This window comes from Penicillium maclennaniae (assembly GCF_028827695.1).
Source record: "Penicillium maclennaniae strain IBT 15551 chromosome Unknown utg000006l:1.0-2513246.0:1.0-2515036.0, whole genome shotgun sequence".
NCBI classification, from domain to species: Eukaryota; Fungi; Ascomycota; class Eurotiomycetes; order Eurotiales; family Aspergillaceae; genus Penicillium; species Penicillium maclennaniae.
The window spans coordinates 745,198-760,664 of NW_026623218.1; the positions used below are offsets into that span (position 1 = coordinate 745,198).

The 15,467-nt window shown below is 51.2% G+C and overlaps 8 protein-coding genes across 8 annotated transcripts; 2 read left to right on the plus strand and 6 right to left on the minus strand.

The window, feature by feature from the left end:
- Nucleotides 1-17: 17 nt before the first annotated feature.
- Nucleotides 18-1,353, plus strand: N7477_006505 (putative mitochondrial translation release factor (RF-1); the record flags this gene model as incomplete). Its single annotated transcript, XM_056968168.1, has 2 exons — nt 18-302; nt 358-1,353. The coding sequence occupies 2 exons, from the start codon at nt 18-20 to the stop codon at nt 1,351-1,353; spliced, it is 1,281 nt and encodes a 426-aa protein (XP_056820964.1).
- Nucleotides 1,354-1,465: 112 nt separating this feature from the next.
- Nucleotides 1,466-2,814, minus strand: N7477_006506 (putative mitochondrial tricarboxylate transporter (Ctp); the record flags this gene model as incomplete). The annotated part of the gene is made up of 9 exons (XM_056968169.1): nt 1,466-1,523; nt 1,588-1,737; nt 1,792-1,827; nt 1,884-2,141; nt 2,206-2,353; nt 2,415-2,546; nt 2,605-2,625; nt 2,680-2,734; nt 2,782-2,814. The coding sequence occupies 9 exons, from the start codon at nt 2,812-2,814 to the stop codon at nt 1,466-1,468; spliced, it is 891 nt and encodes a 296-aa protein (XP_056820965.1).
- Nucleotides 2,815-3,776: 962 nt separating this feature from the next.
- Nucleotides 3,777-5,476, minus strand: dhh1 (DExD/H-box ATP-dependent RNA helicase DHH1; the record flags this gene model as incomplete). The annotated part of the gene is made up of 4 exons (XM_056968170.1): nt 3,777-4,604; nt 4,655-5,251; nt 5,304-5,376; nt 5,433-5,476. 4 exons carry the CDS (start codon nt 5,474-5,476, stop codon nt 3,777-3,779), a joined length of 1,542 nt encoding a protein of 513 aa, XP_056820966.1.
- A 742-nt stretch (nt 5,477-6,218) lies between these two features.
- On the minus strand, nt 6,219-10,208 carry N7477_006508 (DNA repair protein SMC6; the record flags this gene model as incomplete). The annotated part of the gene is made up of 14 exons (XM_056968171.1): nt 6,219-6,365; nt 6,423-6,471; nt 6,530-6,831; nt 6,892-6,994; nt 7,042-7,532; nt 7,600-7,699; nt 7,760-7,950; nt 8,012-8,026; nt 8,085-8,178; nt 8,228-8,787; nt 8,864-9,091; nt 9,141-9,431; nt 9,581-10,057; nt 10,113-10,208. 14 exons carry the CDS (start codon nt 10,206-10,208, stop codon nt 6,219-6,221), a joined length of 3,144 nt encoding a protein of 1,047 aa, XP_056820967.1.
- Nucleotides 10,209-10,552: 344 nt separating this feature from the next.
- N7477_006509 (uncharacterized protein) lies at nt 10,553-11,024 on the minus strand (the record flags this gene model as incomplete). The annotated part of the gene is made up of 2 exons (XM_056968172.1): nt 10,553-10,736; nt 10,816-11,024. The coding sequence occupies 2 exons, from the start codon at nt 11,022-11,024 to the stop codon at nt 10,553-10,555; spliced, it is 393 nt and encodes a 130-aa protein (XP_056820968.1).
- A 32-nt stretch (nt 11,025-11,056) lies between these two features.
- On the minus strand, nt 11,057-12,410 carry N7477_006510 (Cys-Gly metallodipeptidase dug1; the record flags this gene model as incomplete). The annotated part of the gene is made up of 4 exons (XM_056968173.1): nt 11,057-11,932; nt 12,001-12,068; nt 12,165-12,196; nt 12,247-12,410. 4 exons carry the CDS (start codon nt 12,408-12,410, stop codon nt 11,057-11,059), a joined length of 1,140 nt encoding a protein of 379 aa, XP_056820969.1.
- Nucleotides 12,411-12,951: 541 nt separating this feature from the next.
- N7477_006511 (mitochondrial 54S ribosomal protein mL58) lies at nt 12,952-13,558 on the minus strand (the record flags this gene model as incomplete). The annotated part of the gene is made up of 2 exons (XM_056968174.1): nt 12,952-13,113; nt 13,256-13,558. The coding sequence occupies 2 exons, from the start codon at nt 13,556-13,558 to the stop codon at nt 12,952-12,954; spliced, it is 465 nt and encodes a 154-aa protein (XP_056820970.1).
- A 556-nt stretch (nt 13,559-14,114) lies between these two features.
- On the plus strand, nt 14,115-15,239 carry N7477_006512 (uncharacterized protein; the record flags this gene model as incomplete). The annotated part of the gene is made up of 1 exon (XM_056968175.1): nt 14,115-15,239. The coding sequence occupies one exon, from the start codon at nt 14,115-14,117 to the stop codon at nt 15,237-15,239; it is 1,125 nt and encodes a 374-aa protein (XP_056820971.1).
- Nucleotides 15,240-15,467: the final 228 nt, after the last annotated feature.

Below are 15,467 nucleotides of genomic sequence, written 5' to 3' on the forward strand. Positions count from 1 at the left end.
TTCCCAAGGATGCTACGATGCGGTCGATCTCTCTCAGTTGTGAGATTCGGCCCAAGACCGTTTCTCCGTTATTCACACACTGGTACGGTGTTTCCAACCGGGCAGTTTTGCACTCCTCTGACCATCCACTGCCAGATTCCGGCCTCTCTCCAGTCTTGTTAACCAGAGCTCGATTGCTCGCCACCGAACATGCCAAGTTATCGGAGAGTCTTGTAGAATCTTTCGATACTAAAGTGGCAAAGCGAGCCGGTGAATTGGCTCCGGTCGCGAAGGTTCTGAAGGAATGGGAGAATGCGAATGAGGTGGGTGCAAATTCCCTGGTCTCCTTGAAAACCTAGCTCTGACCCGCATCCGAAGTCTATCGTTGAATTGCTATCCCTTCTGGAGGATGTCGAAACCGATGCCGAGTTACGCGCTCTCGCAACGGAGGATCTGGAGAGCAGTCGAGAGGCTTTACCTACCATATCGGACCGATTGAAGAAGTCGCTGATCCCCAAGCACCCATTTGCGGATCTTCCCTGTTTGCTTGAAATTCGTCCTGGTGCCGGAGGGGACGAGGCGGGCTTGTTCGCATATGAGCTGCTACGGATGTACATGACCTTCTGCTCTCGGAGGGGCCTTCGACCGGTGATCTTGAAGCAGGATGTCGAGGATGGTCCCTCCGAGGATCGCCTGAGTGAGGCAGTAATTGAAATCGAAGCCGAAGGTGCCTACAATCTTTTGAGAACAGAGTCAGGTGTGCACCGCGTCCAAAGGGTACCGGCAACCGAAACTAAGGGTCGTACTCACACCAGCGCCGTCAGCGTGATGGTCCTGCCCAGCTTCCCAGAAAGTGGAAGCGGCATGGACAATGCCTTGAACTTCGAGGACCCAAATAGTGACTACTATATCGATCCGCAAGAGGTGCGTGTCGAGAAGATGAGGGCCGGAGGCGCAGGAGGACAGCATGTGAACAAAACCGAGTCCGCCATTCGGTTGACACACACTCCCACGGGCACAGTGGTTTCCATGCAGGATGAGCGGTCCCAGCAGGCGAATCGCCGGAAAGCCTGGCAAGTGCTGAGGGCCAAAATAGCGGAGGCTCGCCAAGAAGCCCGAGAACAAGAGTTGGTTCAACTCCGGCGCGGTGTATTGGGTGGAGTGGCTCGTATGGGCCGCGGTGACAAGATTCGAACATACAACTACGGCCAAAGTCGCTGCACAGATCATCGAACTGGTATTACGATTCACAACCTAGACGACGTCCTTGAAGGTGGCGATGGACTCGAGACAGTAATGGAGAGTGTGCGCAACTGGATGGCTGACCGTGAGGTCGAAGCTATGGTGGCCGATGAGCTCGCAAAGCAAAAATAGAACTGGCCACGTTCTCCTATTGTACATTACAAAAGTAAAGATACCATGTACTCTATATAGCAAAAATTCAACAAGTGACAAAACTTTGTTCAAGGTTTCGAGATCCCCTATCTCAGATGTACTTTCTCTCCGGGTCCGCGAGATCAAGTAATTCCATCGACTTCTCGTACCTGTCAGATTGTCCATCGTTAGCTATCAATGACTCCGAACAGAACAAGCAAGGCATGGACGCACATGGTGAACACAATTCCTCCGCTCATGATCAATCGAGCTAGACGTGGCATAGCCCCCGACCAGAAAGTCAGGACACCTTCATCCTTGAAGATCTTTGCGGCACAGACAAAGCTGTTCTTGTAATTTTTGCTGGCTTCGAGGGATTGCATTCTGGTTCAGATATCAGTTATTTGGCCAAGTACAATGATTATCGTGGAATCCGACCTTGTTTTCACCGTATCCAAGGGTTGAGTCACGTATCTGGGCACATATGCTGTCAGTACAGATACAATCATGTGTTCGTCCCCAGTACATACACAGTGATGAGACCGGCAACACCTCCGATAGCAAAGGTGGCTAGAGTTCCCAGCTTCTCACCCGGGGCAACGTAGCCCTCTGCAAGCTGCTTCAGCGTGGTGTAACTAGTGAACCGAGTGGCCGAATTGGCTGCCTGTCTGGCCGTAGTTGGGACAAAGCCTTGAAAGAAGCCCCGAATGCCTCTCTCCTGGAAAATGATCTTGCTTCCGTGGAGGAAGCCTCGCATGCGAGGCCTCTCCGCCTTCCGGTCATCAATCCTGGAGAGATCACGTCAGTTCTACGTTTCAAGGTCAAAGGGGTGAGTGACTAGGCGTTACGGACAGCTGAGTCTTGATACTCTCAAATGGAGTGACAGCCAGAAGAGACTCGGTGAATCCCGCACCGAATCCAGCCACAACAGTCCTTGGCCCCGAGATCTTGCCGTTCTCATCTTGGAGAGTTGCCTTGATCGCATCGAAAGCGACGAATCCTGAGGTAATGTGGAGTCAGAGCGGTGCTGCATCTGAGCGATGTTTCAAAGATCCACGTACGGATTCCGGCCTTTAAAGAGTTTCCGATGATTAGTGTTGTACATCCTGCGTACCACTGCTTTCCAAACGGCGGCCACGGGAGTTTCTGGCCCTCGGCCAGACGGCGATTGAGTTGCGTGCGAGTCTTTGCGACTGGGGAAATCAATTAGCCCAAGGGAATAGACTGAGGGGGGCCTGGAAGCAGACGCACACTCAGCGGGATAGGTAATTGCTGCGAGAAGAACTCGTTAGCTCAACATGGTGATGCACAGTGTGATATCCTTACCAATCTCCACAGCTCCAGCGGTAGAGCCCGCAATAATGGAGCGCAGAACGCTAGGCTGTGATGATTAGCTCGGAGTCGGTGATCGTCTCCCGAAAGACTGACCTTGGCCTTTGGATCCTTGCTTGCCGTGGCCATGTCGACAATGAAAAGAGCGATGACAGAGAGGTAGGACCTCGGGTCTCTAGTCGATCTTATACGGTCTGCCGCAGCCCCACTCCGCGCATTTTGGTTTACTCTACTTTACTCAATTTTCTTTTAGAACTAACGAGTACGAAAAATCGGAGGGAACTTGTCAATTCACGAGATACTACATAGATCGTGTCTAGTATCCAGTGCTCCTCCAAAATTCTTTTTTTCTTTTTCTTTGTCGGGGGGGGGGGTCGTTTTTGGTTGTTGACATTGAGGGGAGGATTATAAAGGCATCAAAGGGTCCGAAGGAATTGGTCGTCTTCGCATGCCCCATAACAGGATAAGATGTCAAAGGAGATGATGTCTGAAGCTACCAATCTAGGTAGTGGAGAGGCACGAGGTTGAATGGTTTGGGTCGGAAACGAATATCAGGGAATAGGTCGGAGGCTGTTCGAGAAGCGGGGATGAAGTGGTCAAGAAGGGTTAGAGAAATGAGAAAAGGGTACGACTCCGTGTAAACTCCCAAGTCAACCGCGAGATGTCCGAAAACGCCCCTCCGCTCTGCAATCCTTCAACATGCAACCGCGGACAAGCGTATGTACACCTTTACATAGCAACCCAGAAACGCAGAGGACTCACGGCACCGGAACAAATGCACCCTTTCTCTGACCTAGCATCCCCAATAGCGATGAAGCCCAGGGGAACAGGAGGGAGAAACCAGGAAACACAAAACATAGCACGTGGGAATTATGATACACAGGTCGCGAAGTAACGTATCATCGTGGCAGGAGAAGAATGCACAAAAGCGAAGAAAATTCCACCACCGCTATCGAACAACTATAAGCCCGCCAAAAAAGGAGGGTAAGAGAGTGGTAAAGGTTTGGACGGGAAAAACGACCGAGAAGCAAGCAACAGGAGCAGTCGTACCAAAGGTCATTGTGGAAGCAATTGGCGAAGAGGCAAGACCTTCAAGAAACGGGGGCCGGAGGCTTGGGTGCGATCTGACCTGGAGTCAGGAGAGCCCGGTTATGATCATTTGAGGGTCCACGCCGTGGACCCTGTCCACGACCGCCACGGAAAGAGCCACGACTATGGTTATTGTAGTATTGGCCGCCATTCTGCTGGTGATGGTGGTGCTGATGATGGTTCTGGCGACGAGGCTGGCGATCGCTATTTCCGGGTTGCTGACTTCCGACTTGGGGCTGAGGCGGACCGGAGATCGGGCGTGGGATATTCTCGGGTGAGTCGTAAACGTAAAGCTTCTTATCAATGTTCTGGGGAATGGGCTGAATTTCAGTGCCAAGTTCCTGCTCAATCTTGTACAGATTGAAACGGTCCTCCCAGTTGATGAGGTTGATGGCCAGACCCAAGTGTCCGAATCGGCCGGAACGACCGATGCGGTGCAGATAGGTTTCCGCGTTCTTAGGGAAATCGAAATTGATGACGACGTTGACCGCTTGGATATCGATACCACGAGTCAGCAAGTCCGAGCAGACAAGGTTGCGACAGACACCATTGCGGAAATCATGGAACACACGATTACGGTGCTGCTGCTGCATCCGAGCGTGTGAGTAAAAGCACGAGTATCCCAACTCCGTGATCTTCTTCGCCAGGAGTTCCACGCGATTGGTTGAATTACAGAAGATGATTGACTGATTGATCTGGAGCTTCGAGAATAGAGTGTTTAAGCAGTGGACCTTCTGCTTCTCCTCTACAAACGCATAGTACTGCGTGATACCACGTAGAGTAAGCTCATCCATGAGGTTGATCTCATAAGGGTTGCGCATGTGTTTATCCTGATACGAGTCAATATGGGGACCGGGTTCATTGGGGTAAAGTGTCATACCTTGAAGGACTTAACGATGAGCGGGAAGGTAGCACTAAAGAGCATGACCTGTCGATCCTTAGGATGGAAGGCCATCAACTGCTCAATGACGGGAGTAAACTCTGGGGATAGCAGCTTGTCGGCTTCGTCCATCACAAAAGTGGGGCACTCAGAAAGATCGGCCACACCCTTGCTGGCCAGATCCAGCACACGTCCAGGTGTACAGACGAGGATATGAACAGGCTCGTTCAGTCGAATAATGTCATCCTGTAAGCCAGTTCCACCAGTAGTGACCATAACGTTGATGCCCAAGTGCTTTCCAAGAGTCTTGCAGACTTGCGATGTTTGAAGAGCCAGCTCTCTAGTAGGGACCAGAATCAGAGCTTGAGTTTTCGTGCTCTTGGGATTGATGCGTTCCAGAGTGGGAATAACAAAGGCAGCGGTCTTTCCGGTGCCATTCTTTGCTCGGGCCAAAATGTCTCTGCCAGTAAGAGCAACGGGTATTGTTTCTTCTTGGATAGGAGAAGGCTTCTCAAAACCAGCCTCGAATATACCCATCATAAGCTCACGCTTGATATAGAAATCTTCAAACTCAAGGCCCTTGGTAGCGGTGACATCCTGCGAATGTGGTTAGTGACGAATCGCTTAATTGGGAATTATTTCGAATTACCTCAGTCTGGGGGCGAGTGTCCTTGGGGGGCAATTTCAGAGAGTCCTGCAGTCTTTTTCCTGTGTTTCCTTCCCTAAGAGGCAAGTCAGGTATTTAGAGCCAGAGTGGAGGAGACGGCTACAAGCTTACCCAAGCTGGGTGTTGCTGAGTTGTGAGGCAAGTGCGTCCGCCATTGTGACGACAGGGTATCAAATTTGCGAGAGAGGAGAGTGGAGTGTTGTCGAAGCCGTCAATATGTTGGAACTAAGCGCCAACGGACGGAGGACTGAATAAGGAAGCAGGCTCAGCACGTTGTGAAGCTCAGTAATTTCAGCCCAGCGTATTGTTGTGAGAAATTTCGTGTGACGTGTTCAAGTTGTATGAAGAGCGAGGCGGCGATAGTTCCGTCGTCGATGGAACTTTGCTCCAGGCACAGCTTGGAAGAGCGCACGAGATGGGGTGAACTTGAAACTAGTGATGGTTTAGATGGAAGGATTTGAAATCGAGGAATAGTTGAGTCGGATGCCCAATGGGTTGAGAGTATGAGACCAAATATGTGGAAGTTGGACACGTGAAAATCAAAGGTGGGATGGTAGGATGCTCTTCAACAAACGTGAAGGGATTCCGGAAGTTCAAAAGGCCTTCGTGGGAATCCCAAACGGCGGGACCCGGTGTCACGTGATATCCCACACGATACGATGTCTTCACGTTTACTTCACTTTGCACGTTGCATAATATAACTCATGATAACGGCTACCCCGCTTCACTGTCAAGCTTCGTATAGACGCCTTATTTTTGGAGCGACTCGGTATATCTAGAAATTTCATGGCAATGTAGCTTTTGAATGATCGTGCTTTTGCTCAAGACGAAGGAATGGGAAGGGTATTATCGCTAGAGATTGATAGTAGGCATAAATCGAATTGACTCCCTGCACCATTAGCGCTGAAAGTTCAAGGTGGTCTGCCCACGCTCGGGTTCAGCAAGCTCCTTGACCCGTACGTCAGAGGAGATAGTGATGTCTGTCTTGCTCCCCGGTGTGATGAGGATAAACTGTCGCCCGATTGAGCGCCGAGCAGCAAACATCTGGCAGGGATAATCAGTAAGTCGACAATGAAGGTCAAAGAAATATAGAGGACTTACGAGCATATCAATAGCCATCTTTCGATTGATGTGGTCCATGTAGACATCGCTATAGAATCAAGTTAGAGATGCCCGAAGAAATGGCCTGCGAAGGATCAAGGACGTACAACTCATCTAGACAGCGGATGGGAGATCCCATAGCTTCCCAGAGTGCTAAAAGTAGACACACTTGTGAGAAAGATTTCTCACCACCAGAGAGTGTCTTCGCACCACGACCAGTGCTGTCCTCCTTGGTAATATCGGGCTCGACCTGAACGTCAAGTAATTTCCCAACGTGATCTGTGAGCAGTCGACCGCGGAAACCTCTCTCGCTTAGAAGGTAAGTGAACTGTGCTTTGGCGCGAGATGAAATGTGTGATCTAAAGATCTCCCATCGCTTCTTTCGTTCGTTTAGAGTATCTTTAAAAAACTGCAAGAGTGTTAGCCAGGGAGGAGGGTTCTATTTGACGACAATTGGGATGTGACTTACTTGGGCAAGCTTCGTCAAGTTGTCGACCTCGTCCTTCGCCTGCCTCCACGCAGTTTCTGCTCGACCAGCCTCTGCGGCGATCTCATCTCGTGGCGCCCCCAGTCTGTCGGTGGTCAATGATAGATTATGTCGGCGGAGCGGAAGACTTACTCTGCGTCATAACGCGCCAAGTCTCTTTCTAACCTCACCAGCTTCTGATCGAGACTATGTCCGGTTTCCCCCTCGTCGACCGGGACTCGCGCCGAAACATGACTCGCCCTGTCAATGTAACGCAGCACGGCTGATGACGCCTCGTCCAGTTTCTCTTTAACCTCATCTCGGTCTCTTTTTTGCTCCGCAATGCTTTCAAGGGCAGTGTTCTTATCACTGATGAGCTCACGGCGTCGGTTTTGCACTTGCAAGTTTTCGCTTTGAGCAACGTTCGAAGCTTTCTCCAAGCCCAGGATTTTTTCGTCCTGCGCCTTGATCTCTCGCCGAATCAACTTCAATTTGTCCATGAGCTCGCTCATTGCCGCCTGACTGTCAGCGTATGCCATCTCATAATGGCTTTTTTCATCTTCGGCTTCTTGAAGAGCGGCTCGAAGACTTTCGATCTGCCCGTCCTCAGCATTGTCTTTGTCGAGGGGCATCTCGAAGTGCTTCTAGATCATCCTCCATTCTTTGCATCTCGATTCTCAAGTCTTTCTCTTGTTGCGCATGTCGAGCGACCGCCTGTTTGCACTTTTCCCAGCGGTCTCGAGAAGATCGAAGTTCCTGTTCCGAATCATGGAGCTGACGTTCCAAATCTTGAATGACTTCACGTTTTGCGCTGGAGTCAAAGAAAAACATCAGTATATTGAAAGATGCACAGTGCAGGTACGGATCTCACCTGATCTGCGAGGCTAGATCAGATTGCATGCGGGGATGACCATGATACACTCCCACTGGCGCCTGGCTGGGCTCACCCATGCGGTTATATGAGAGATGAATTCCTCGGCGTCGATCTCTTGAGTCGATACAGAAGCACCGCTTGACATTTCTCGGTCGTTGGCCATCAAACAGAACGGCCGAGGCTTTTCTCTAGGTCCTCAATCAGCAGCATTTGTTCCACGCCATGATTTATGATTAGCTGTCTTCGCACCATGTGATTGTCGATCTGTTTGAGCCAAATTTATTAGCACATAGCTAGTTAAGCCGCGAAAAGCCTGCCAGACCTGTAATATCCTTAACGCCGTATCGTAATTTGGATCGGGTTCATGAGCTGAAGTATCGATATGGCCACCTTGTCCGATGAAGATTTGACATTGGCTGCACTAAATGTTAGATGTCTGATACAACACGTCGTGGTGATACTCACCAGTTCACTTTCACCATGAGGTTCGAGAGAATACTCATGTCCCTCTTATTGCTCACGATGAAACTACTGAGGGTGCCGCCGAATGAGTTTTCGAGGATGGATGACCACTTTGGCTTGAGCAAGGTGATGTGGGCACCTATCGGCCCTATCGGTTTACTGGTAAACGATGCTTCTTGCTGAATGGCTTTCAAAAGTGCCGGCATCCTGTCCGGAAAGCCGTCGCGTCGTTGCCCATCCTCCCTAGTCAGGGCCCGCAGTCTGTCTTCTGCATGTCTGACGTCGTTCCTTTTAGACTCCCAATGCCTTTGTGCTGATTCCATATTCTTGCTTGCGATTTTGACGTCTTCGTGCAAGCTTGTGACACCAGGTTGATGGTCATCGTATTTTTTGCGGGCTGCAATAGCTCGGGTTGCGCTTTGCTCACACTCCTCCTGTTTTCGCGCGTATCCTCCGTCGCTCGCCTCCGTGAGTCGTCGGTTCTCAATCTCCATTTTGTGTTGTGTCTCCGCGATTCTAGTTTTCGCAGCTTCGAGATACTCCTTAATCTGTCTTTGCTCGGCCTGCCAACATGTCAGACACGGGGAAGGTCTTGCACATTGCCGGGTGGATGGAATTGCGTGATCTCAGCATACTTACCTGGAGATCATGCCGCTGACTCATTGTCTCGTCGAGCTTCTCCTTGATCCTCTCTCTCTCGCTGCGGGCTTCCTCACACTCGTAATCGGCTCGGAATGCATGCTCCGCTGCTCTTTCAGAGTCGGCCTCAACGGCCTGAAGTGCGTCGTCAAAACGACCTATTGCAGCTTCAGCATCTGCTATCTGGCTATCGACCCGGGAAACTTGGTCATTCAAAGCATCTCGTTTCTGCGATTGTCAGCACAAGTTATATGTAGTGTCACACGGGCACACCGACTCTTTCCATTTCCTCGACTTGTGCCCAAGCCATCTGATGCGATATGATTCTTTTTCGCTCTCTCAAAGAATCGTGCTGATCAGAGAGCTCCAACTTTTTTCTTGCCGCATCCTTACGGTTGGTCAGGAAGCCAAGGTCCTGTACCTTGCCTCTCAGTTTCTCCTCGATCTGGTCGACTGATTCTTCGATGAGACGGTAATCCTGATCAAGCTGCTCCAGCTGTACGCCTTTAACGAAAAATTTGTACTTTTCCGCAGGACTCGAAGTACTGAGGAACTGACGGGCCATGTCCTGAGACAAAACATTCATGGGATTGTCAATTTGTAGGAAAAATAGTCGGTAATTGCATCCAGCTCGGCCTTTTTGGTTGAAATGATGCGACCACTCTCGGATTTGATTTTGAAACCACTCGCTCCGCTTTTAGAGAAATGGCGTTCCACGATGATGGATTTCCCGTAGTCGTCTGGCATATAGGCGCCATCTCCTTGGTTCCTGATCCGCACGACGATGGAGGCGTTTTCTCTGCCTTCTTTGATGAAATTCCTTAAGCTCTGACCGCGATTGGTGGCAGATGCTTTGCCTCCCAGACAGAGAGTGATGCCTGTCAGGATCGCGCTTTTACCACTGCCATTCTTCCCAACGATGAAGTTGATCAGCGGCCCCAATTCCACCTGAAAGTGATCATGACACATAAAGTTGTAGCATTCAACACGTTCCAAGATCCCATGATCGGCGGGGATGTTTGAATCTTCTTCAACTTGGGCGTATTTCTCTTGAATGAGTTGTGTTTGCCGAAATTCCAACTCGGCGTCATCCATAGTCAGATCATCAGGGAGAGAGGCTGCATCGGACTCGTGACTGCCCGCTTCCGTGCCGTTGTTTGAGGATGAGGATTCGGTGGTGCGCTGTCGCTTTCGCTAATCTATCTTCAGCATTGATATCTCGCCGCATCTGCTTCGTTTGAGCACATACCGAATCAGATGGAGAGGCTGATCCAGCACTCTCAGAGCCACGGTCACTTTGGTCCTTAGCGTTCGGGAACGACGGCATGCGTTTGAGGGACGGCATTTATGTGGCGGAGATTTGATAGTGAGAGACTAGGGCATAGCGACCAGTGTCATGTAGATAGCAAGTCAAATGTGTTGAGGCGACACAAAAGCGGTCGCGTCTAGGCGCGCACTTTCGCGTTAATGAGGCTGAGTAAGCTGGGGTGCTTCCCCGCCAAAGTCAAAGAGCTACGAACATCTGGGCAAACAAGGTCAAAGTCAAAAGATTACGTGAGCTTTAGATAGTTCTGAATTCATCAAATCTTAATTGAATCAGAGCGAGAAATACAGTCCATTCGAAAAGAGAAAAACAAACGCCTCGTTCGGCTATCCCGTACCGAAGGGAACATGCTTCCGCGACATCCATTAGGCCGAGGTGGGCTCCTCAGCAACGTAGTGGAGGTAAGCACCCAACAGCTTAGTTCCCTCGATGTAGTTCCTCCGATCCAACTTCTCGTTGATGGAGTGAGCGGCATCGGTAGAGCTGCCCATAGGAAGCAGCAGGACGTTCTTGCCGGTGGCTTGCTCGAAAGTCAATGTAACAGGAATGCTGTGCGATTAGTTAGCTTTCAGATTTTCCACCAAAGAGAATACTGCTTCTCTCTGATTGACAGAGGCAATAGCCGTACCTTCCACCCTCACGGGTCATATCGGGCTCAACACCGAAGACCTGTTCCACGGCCTTGCTGGCGGCAGTAAAGTTCCAGTGCTTGGGACTGGCAACCCACCACTTGCCATCATGCTGGAGCCACACATCTAGGGTGTTCTTGCTGTTCAACTTGGCGAACTCGGCCTTGATGTGGTCGAACACCAGCTTGTTCACATCCGCGCTCTCCATGTTAGGCACGGTGCGGATGGAAAACTTACCGATCACCTTGGCGGGAATGACCGTCTTGGCTCCCGGGCAGAGTAGGCTCCCTCGACACCGTGGATCGACAGGGAAGGGTATCTCCAGCGGGCCATAAGGGTTCGCTCCTTAGTTGGATGAATACCAGTCTCACTGCCGAGCGATTCGTGAAGGTTATCCATGGTATAACTGATGTTGGGATATAGGGCCTTCTCCTCTTCGGTCAGAGGGGCTACCAGATCCATGAGCCCGGGGATGAGGATGTTGCCCTGAGCATCTACCAGCTTGGACAAAACGTTCACCAGGTCGGTCATGGGCTCGTGAGCAGAGCCACCAAATACACCACTGTGGAGATCTTGGGCAGGACCCGAGATGCTGACGGAGTAGTAGTTGCAACCGCGCAGACCGTAGGTCAGGCAGGGCTTCTCCGTGCCGAGCCAGTAGTTGTCAGAAATGCAGACCGCATCGGCGTCCTTGAAGTAGTGCTTGGCTTCAGCCTGGATGAACTCGTCCAGACCCTCGGAGCCGTACTCCTCCATTCCCTCAAAGCAGCAGAGCAGATTGACGGGCATCTCAACGCCGGCCTTGCGGTGAGCTTCGATCACATTGAGCCAGCCGAGCACGGGTCCTTTATCGTCCGTGGAACCACGACCATACATCCGACCCTTCTCATCGATGGTCAGCTCAAACGGCTCCGTGGCCCAACCGTCCTCCTTCAGAGCAGGCTGCACATCGTAGTGACCGTAGACCAGGATGGTGCGCTTGTTCTTATCGTTACCGTAACGAGCAACGACGACGGGTGGGAGGTCGAGGTGTTCCTTGCCAGGCTGCTTGCCCAGTGGTCTTTGCTCGACCTCGGCACCGAGAGCCTTGAGTTCGTCGGCCAGGAACTGAGCCATCTTTGGCGGGGAAAAATAACACAGGTCAGTCATTGCCGTTGCGGGGCAGGAGCTTGACACAGACTTACGCGGAAGACATCCTTACGGTTCTCATCCTGCGCCGAAACTGACGGGATAGCAACTGCCTTGCGCAGGCCTTGCAAGAAAATCAGCTATTTCGATCTTTATGACTAGCTCGAGTCTTGGGGGCGAACCCTCTGCAACGAGCACGGTTAAAGAACAGGGGGCGTACGATCAATGAAGGCCTCCGACGAGGAATCGACCCTAAACAGCATGTAAGCTTTGATCTAGCCAAGAAACGGGTAACGACCTACTGCTTGAAAAAGGGCTCGAGCTGCGGCGCCATTTTGGTGTCACTGATGTGTCCGTAAAAGAAGCGACGACAGGCGAATGGGCGAGGACCAGAAGAAGTTAACCGGGGAAGTAAAGAGTGCCCAGGTCTGACGAGCGATGGGATCCGGAGGGGAAAGAGGGGCATTGCAGACAACGACAATGCTCTGCGAAAAGTTATCACGTAATTATCTGCAACCCTGTGAGTGCCGGCTGTAGCCGCCTATCACGGTTGTGGTGATTAGGTCTCGCCCAAGGATGCGAAACGAGGCCTTATCAACTCTGGAAGGCCAATCAAGCTCGATGGATGGACGTTGCTAAAGCCGCTCAAAACGATCGTGGACTCTTACTACCTGGAGAAAGTCGTATACGAAGATCAGGCTTGGGCAAAATCATGCGAGTCTTGCCCGATGCACATGTGCGAGGTTCACTGACAGATTGACCCACTTTCGGTTCACGGCTTTCTACGGGGAATCTTGTTTCTTACTACCTTGTAAAACGGGTTCAGGAATATATGGAAGAGACTCAAGCAGAGGGAAAATATATGTTACTAGGTGGGAATACATGGGTTAAATGCTAAACTTAGAATACATGGCGTTTTTACAATGGCGCCGCACGACCACATTTCGCGCATGCTTGGGGGACAAGCCCTTCAAGTCGGATGCGATCTGCAATCAACGATCAGATCTTCACTCATCCCGAGCCCAGGCCTCACGGCGAAGCTGTCTGTCCTCCCTGGCCATCCGTCGCTTCACACCCCATCGCGATTGCACTGCTTCCAACACCTGCTTCTGCATCTGCTTCTTTTCCGGGCTGGCCTCGCAGACCATGGCAATGAAGATCGGCGAGCACTCGAATCGCTTGGCCAGCTTGTATCTGCTCCAGGTCATCAGGATCATTCATTCGAAGATGGCGGATTTCTTCGATATCCGAGGGCGTCAGGTGGTATTTGCGCTCGGCCTCGCTCTTGTACACGCCCGGGAGTTCACTGACATTAGATGTCACAGAGTTTAATCCCTCGACGCGCATCGACCTCCGGGCATCATCGGCTGGCAAAAATTTATTGGGAGTGTGATAGGCTGTAGGAGCACTGGATGGCGGATTGTAGATGATCTGGTCCTGTCCGGCGTGGGACGGGCCGAAGGAAGCATCCGGCTTGACACGTAGACGCTGCTTGGTACGTCGGTATGAAGATTGATATCGTCGTGACCCCAGCGCTAGGGAATCCGTCCAAGAAGGGAGCAGAAACGGCAGGGTAAGGAAAGGCCGCTTCGCGGCCACAATTGAGGTAGCCATCGGAATTGTGAATCAATTGAATGACTACAACATATCAGGATAAGCAAGACTTCGATTATACGTCAGGAGAGGATGAGAACGTACAAGAAAGAGAGCGCTGAGGGAAGGGGATCACCAAAGCCGAGAGACGGGCCAACGTGGACGAGTCGAAGCCCGAACTTTTTTCCCTGGGTCTCGTGACCTGGTATTTTGCTCGATCAGGCATGGCCCCGGTATTACACACATCAAAAGTATTCGCTACTTGCTTCCACTGCGTGTCATACGCTTAGAGATAAGTACCCGCTACTTAATCCCATCCGTCATAAACATCTTCGTTGATCAGCTGGCACAAGATGTCATCATCTTCTGGGGAAAAGTAAGATCATGGCACAACAGTCTCTTTTCTACTGAATTTTCTCTGCCCATATTTACATATGCTTTTAAGGACGCCTTGAATCGTTTGCGGTTCATGGTCATGGACCTCTGAACCTGGGATCCTTCTGGGCACGCGCTTCAGATCCCGTTATCTCTAGTAGTCTTCACTACCCTTTCCCCCGCCAACCTCTTCCCTTTCATCATGGCAGAGCAACAACATGCTTTGCCTCCTCTTGTGGATGGTTCTTCAGAACCTCTTCGCTCGTTGCCATCCCACTCCACCCACGATGAATACCTGATCTCTAAGTCTGAACCGTCCGCCGGAAAGACCGCGACAATTGTACAAGTCCCCCGGCCGGCATACTCGACATTGGCACAGTTGCAGGACATCGAGAAAGAACACCACATAGAGGCGACCACCGAAGCTGTAAACAGCGGCCCTGTGTCGCCCATCTCAACCATCAGCTCCTCAGAAGCTTTACGGACCCCCAACGCCCTGGAACGCTATAAGAACTCGTCGCAAAAGTATCCTCCATCTCCCGGGGCTACTTCGCAATTACCCCCGCGTCTCCATTCCCCTGCCTCTCAGATATTCGAGCGAGATGTTCAAGAAGACATCATTCCACCACAAGCATCGCCAGCGATTCCCGCGCACATTCGCACGGAGAACTATATTCCACCGGTGCTTGAGGCATCCTCGGCCGCCATCACCGACGAGCAACTAAACCCCGATTCAGTCGAGATTGTAACACATAGCTTACATCAGCCCGCAGGTGTAGCCGGTGCCTCCACTGCCGAACAGTCGCTTGCGTCCTCTGGTGTCGTGGATCATGTTGGACCAGTTCTCACCGAATTCGATGAAGTTCCAAATACTCATGGCGCACCGGATATCGATGTCCGGCGATTGAGTTTTATCTCATTTGCCGACGTGGTCAACGCCGAGCACGCAGAGAATGTTGATTCTGTGTTTGCACGAGATTCGTCCCAGGCCGCATCTGCGTACGGGCATCCCCCAGCTGCAGGCTTTCTCAAACGTTCGCCATCCCCGTTGCGCTCGCCTGCTTCCTCGCACGGGCTTGGAACGTCTCCGCCCACTAGCATTGCCACCTCTTACAAAGGGCTGGAGATGTCTCCCAGTCACGCTGTCCGCAGTGCGGAATGCCCGTTCCCAGTAGCACAAAGTCCCATTTCTTCCAGCTTTGGTGAACTCAACGTTGAGACTATGCGCCAGGCCCTGCGACGAACGGGTAGCGGTGACCTAAGTTGTGTTGAGAGTCATCAATATGGTTCTATTGAGAGTGATGTGCCTTTGGATCGCTCTTTCTAAACGTTCGTGTTTACGACATGATATTTTGTCCTCAAGTAGCCGGCGTTACAAAGGATTATGAAATGGACTGTCATTACCGTTAACCTCAAGTCTCAGATCTCAGATGGCGCTTGGACCGGCATGATATGGATGCTTGTCTACTTTCACGTCCTATTGTGCTCTCGTTACCTCATTCAAGCTACGGATTTGGCCATCCTTGATTATATACTACTTTACCATATGATCGTA